Source organism: Stegastes partitus, unplaced genomic scaffold, assembly GCF_000690725.1.
Source record: "Stegastes partitus isolate 25-593 unplaced genomic scaffold, Stegastes_partitus-1.0.2 Scaffold1062, whole genome shotgun sequence".
Classification (NCBI taxonomy): domain Eukaryota; kingdom Metazoa; phylum Chordata; class Actinopteri; family Pomacentridae; genus Stegastes; species Stegastes partitus.
The window spans coordinates 314,009-318,068 of record NW_007578793.1 but is presented as its reverse complement, the minus strand read 5'-3'; the positions used below and the strand labels follow the sequence as shown (position 1 = coordinate 318,068).

Below are 4,060 nucleotides of genomic sequence, written 5' to 3'. Positions count from 1 at the left end.
GAACCCACGGGGAGGAGGAACGAACCCACGGGGAGGAGGAACGAACCCACGGGGAGGAGGAACGAACCCACGGGGAGGAGAAATGACCTGGGGGGGGGCAGGCAGCTGTGGTGTGTTACCTGAGGTGTGGGCGTGGCTCCGTCCCCTCCGGCTCCGTTGGGGCCCCCAGCGGGGCCACGGGGGCCGGCAGTGAAGCCCCCTGTCTGAGCGGCGAGGCCGGGGACCATGGCCGGGGGCGTCTGGCTGTGTGTGGGACCCTGGGGGGCGCTGGGCAGGGCGGGGGGCATCTGAGCGGGCAGGTGAAGAGGCATCCTCTGCACCATCACCCCTGGAGCACCGCTGGCCGGGGTCCAACCAGGGGGGACGCTCGGGACGCGGGCCGGCGCGGGCCCGTCCGGGTGGGGCTGCATAGGCGCCATGGGCTGGGTCAGCAGGGGCTGGGGGACGGGGGCTGCAGGGACGATGGGGGGCGCTCTCTGCTGCTGTTTGGTCCGGTAGTCCTCAATCAGCTCTGCATGGTCCTTCTGCTGCTTCCGGATCTGAACACACAAACCAAGACGTGCGTCATCATGTGTGCTCCCTTCAAATCAGACTTCTTGTTTAAGTGTTGCTATTGGTAGTAATCGTCACATTTAAATGGAGTTTTTGTGTGTAATCGATTACTTTTACGTCTAATAGATCAGACTTATTATTTGAAAGTAATTTATTGAAGAATTCATCATGATTTTATCTTTAAATGACTTTGTTCATTCAAACCATTGAACTTTTTAAAATTGTATTTATTTAGTGTATTAATAGTAATAATTCTGAGTTTTATTTTTAAATTGAATCTATTTGTTTTAATTCTTACCATTTTTCTAAATGCTTCTGACAGCTCTGAATGGTCTTAGTTTTACAGAGTCTACATTTATTTTACACCTGCTCGCCCGTTCTGTGTTCTTTTAACACTTGGTACCACTTTATTCTCTTTGTCAAACTGAATGCTGATTGTTCATGTGTTTGAATGTCAACACGCAGCGCAGCGGTTTTATGTTCATGATGACATTTCCACCTTTCTGACGGATCCTGCCTCTGCTCGCTGCACTTCTGAACTCAATCTGTTCTCTAAATCCTTTTTTGTTGTTGTTGTTTTTAAATTCCTTTGAGGAATGAACATGTGCTGCAAAAGGCCCAGGTGTGTTCCGGTACCTGCTCCAGCTGTTTCTGGACCGCCCCCTGCTGCTCACTGATGTAGCGCAGCTGGGCAGCGTCCTCCTCTGCGAATGCTCGTCCTGCTCTCTTGGCCGTTCTCTGTTTGGCCGACAGAGCCTTCTTAGTCTTGCGGTGGGCAGCGATTTGGTCCTCCAGGAGGCGCTGCTGCATCTGCAGGAGCTGCTGCGTCTCCCCCAACCACTCCTCGTACTGACGCCGCTGAGACTCGTCTGAGAAAAGTTTGGTTTCAGTGACAAAGAACGCCATGATAGACCAGTGCTGCCAGTAAAAAGTTGTTCTGGAGCCCTGAAGGGGGGTAACTACTCACTGACGAAGCCCGGGCCGAAGCTGGGGGGGCTGGGTCTCACCAGCTGAGGGTTCACCTTCCCGTCCTGACAGCGAGAGCAGATGGTCAGAGCTCAGCTCTCACAGGAGCCACAGTGGAGTGTTCACACTGGGTTTCAGCGCTGCACAAACAAAGCTGCTGTGGTGCTACATACCTGTCCCACCACATGTGGAGGCTGAGGGGTCCCCTCTGGGCCTGGGGCCGCTGGAACCTGCTGGATCCTGGAACACACACCAAGAGTCAACGGTAAGCCGACACGCAGCTACACTCACCCGATGGCTTTGAAAGTCACGTTATGACTTCAAAAACCACCGAAACGACACAATTCATGAGCCAGAAACCGTAAAAACTGAATCATCAGAGTTTCATCTTTCAGCAGCTGACCCGAGTGACGTGTGGCTCTCTGAACCTCAAACAGCATCTCCTGCTCCTGGTTCAGTTTAACTCTCATACCCCCGTTCCACCAAGAAGAACCAGGTGCTGGTTCCAGTGTTTAGTTGGTTCCAATCTAAGAACCTGGTTGCTTCTCTATCAGCCAGGAGCTAAATCAGAACCATGCGTCACTGCATACGGAGCCGTTTACTGAACAACGCTGGCGCCACTCAGAAGTCACACAGGAGTCCAGACTGAGTGTCACCTCCCACCTTGTCACAGGAAGAGCACGAGACGGGCTGAACATGTTCTGATCGATAGACTCTACAGTTTACGATGTTCTGGTTCCACAGGGTGAGACCCGGGAGGCGGGAGGTTCTGGTTCTACAGAACCTGATTAGAAACAGCCCGTTTTTGGATCATTTTCAGTGAGACATGTAAAGCGGTTTGGATGAAGCCGGAGGTGTCACTCTGGTGCTGCTGAACATAACGTGCCTTTGAAACCGGTCTGGGGTTGTGGGTCGAGCCTGCTCGGCTATCTGTGATGTGAATGAAAGCCCGAAGGCCTCGTCGTGTGAAAACACATGTTCCAGAGTTCAGAGGCGGCGGTCCGTACCTGTTCATGACCATGGGGTTCAGGCCCAGGCTGCCCTGACTCATCACCTTGTTGATGCCCTTCAGAGCCACCATCTTGGCCTTCATGATGGGGTCGGAGATGGAGTCGAAGTCTGTGGGACACAAACAGAGTGGGCTCAGCAGGAGCTCCGTCACAGGACAGGACAAGCCCCGTGCAGGTGTAAGCGGGTCTTACCCATGTTGGGGAACACAGGGTCCGAGCTGGACCGCTGTCTGATCAGGGCCTGCATCTGCTTCTGCTGCTGCTGCTCCTGCCGCTCCTGGTCCAGCAGGTCCTGCAGCAGCAGCGGCTGCTCCTCCAGGAGCAGAGGCCGGCCCTTGCTCTGGCTCTGGGTCTGGGTGGACGTCCCCGGCTGTGGAGGCTGAGGCTGGGGGCTGAGGAGGAGGTGAGGAGGGGCGGGGAGGTCCTGGGGGTGGGGGGTGAGGAGAACTGAGGAGGACGAGGAGGGTGCAAAGGATCTCTGCTGCTGCTGGAAGGAAGACTGGTGACCTGGAGAACCAAGGAGTCAGAGGAGGAGAGACATAGGAGACAAGAGGAGGAGTCAGAGGAGGAGATATAGGAGACAAGAGGAGGAGACGAGGAGATATAGGAGGAGACAATAGGAGGAGTCAGAGGAGAAGAGACACAGGAGACAAGAGGAGACGAGGAGATGACGAGATTGTCCAGTCATAAATCCGCTGTCCATTCGACCAACGAATACAGATCAATAATGGATCAATACCTTGGTCCTTACCTGCAGCCATGGGGGGGTGACCTCTGGGAGCCAGGCCCGCTGACAGAGCCTGCTCCTGGGCCTGGAGGGCCGGCAAGGCTCCTGGACCAGAGTCCTCCATGTTCTCCTGCAGGACGGAGGGAGGTGAAGGTTGGCATGACGTTTTCTACAAACTACTGATCATTAGTTCCATCACTGATCAATACTGAGGACATGGTCCCACCTTGGTAAGGAGGACGGAGGGCCCTGCAGCCTCGGCTCCGGGAGCTCCGAGGGGCCTGCTGGGGGTGCTGCTCCCGGTCTCCGTCTTCACGTCGTCCTTGGCCTCCTGCTTGACCTGACAGACCGGCGGTCCGTCACTCCTCCTGGCGCTGCCAGCGCCGTCCCTACGCTCTCCTACCTCCTTGTCCTCCACTGGCTCCCCCAGGTCCAGCTCCTCGTTGAACATGTCCTTCTTGTCCTCCAGGTTGAGCTCGGGGTCGGCGTAGGCGATCAGGTCGAACTTCCCCGAAAGCAGGAAGTCATCGAGGTGGAGGTCGTTGGGGCCCAGATCCAAGTCTTCTTTTCCTGAGACAGAAGCAGAGGAGATGAAGGAGGGACAGAAGTGCCTGGATGTCTTCATCAAACCTGACTATTGATCACTGAGCTGCTCCTGCAGGAACGCTCATCATGACACAGCACAGTACAGGAAACAATATCAAACCATCTCATCCCCCACTGTAATCAGATTACTTCTACAGCAGAGTACTGTCTCTTATATCAGATTACAAACTACCAGTTCACATTCAGAGATTAACTTCAG

The 4,060-nt window shown here is 54.7% G+C and overlaps 1 protein-coding gene across 1 annotated transcript in view; it reads right to left on the bottom strand.

Annotated features, from left to right (window-relative positions):
* LOC103367566 (histone-lysine N-methyltransferase 2C) overlaps positions 1-4,060 on the bottom strand; it is a 52,866-nt gene that overhangs the window by 23,465 nt on the left and 25,341 nt on the right. The window contains exons 24-31 of the mRNA XM_008295646.1: positions 3,482-3,825; positions 3,280-3,385; positions 2,721-3,035; positions 2,526-2,637; positions 1,692-1,758; positions 1,520-1,583; positions 1,189-1,421; positions 120-539 (exon numbers count right to left, since the gene is read on the bottom strand). Of these exons, the coding sequence (XP_008293868.1) occupies positions 120-539; positions 1,189-1,421; positions 1,520-1,583; positions 1,692-1,758; positions 2,526-2,637; positions 2,721-3,035; positions 3,280-3,385; positions 3,482-3,825 (1,661 nt within the window). The remainder of the gene's footprint in view (positions 1-119; positions 540-1,188; positions 1,422-1,519; positions 1,584-1,691; positions 1,759-2,525; positions 2,638-2,720; positions 3,036-3,279; positions 3,386-3,481; positions 3,826-4,060) is intronic.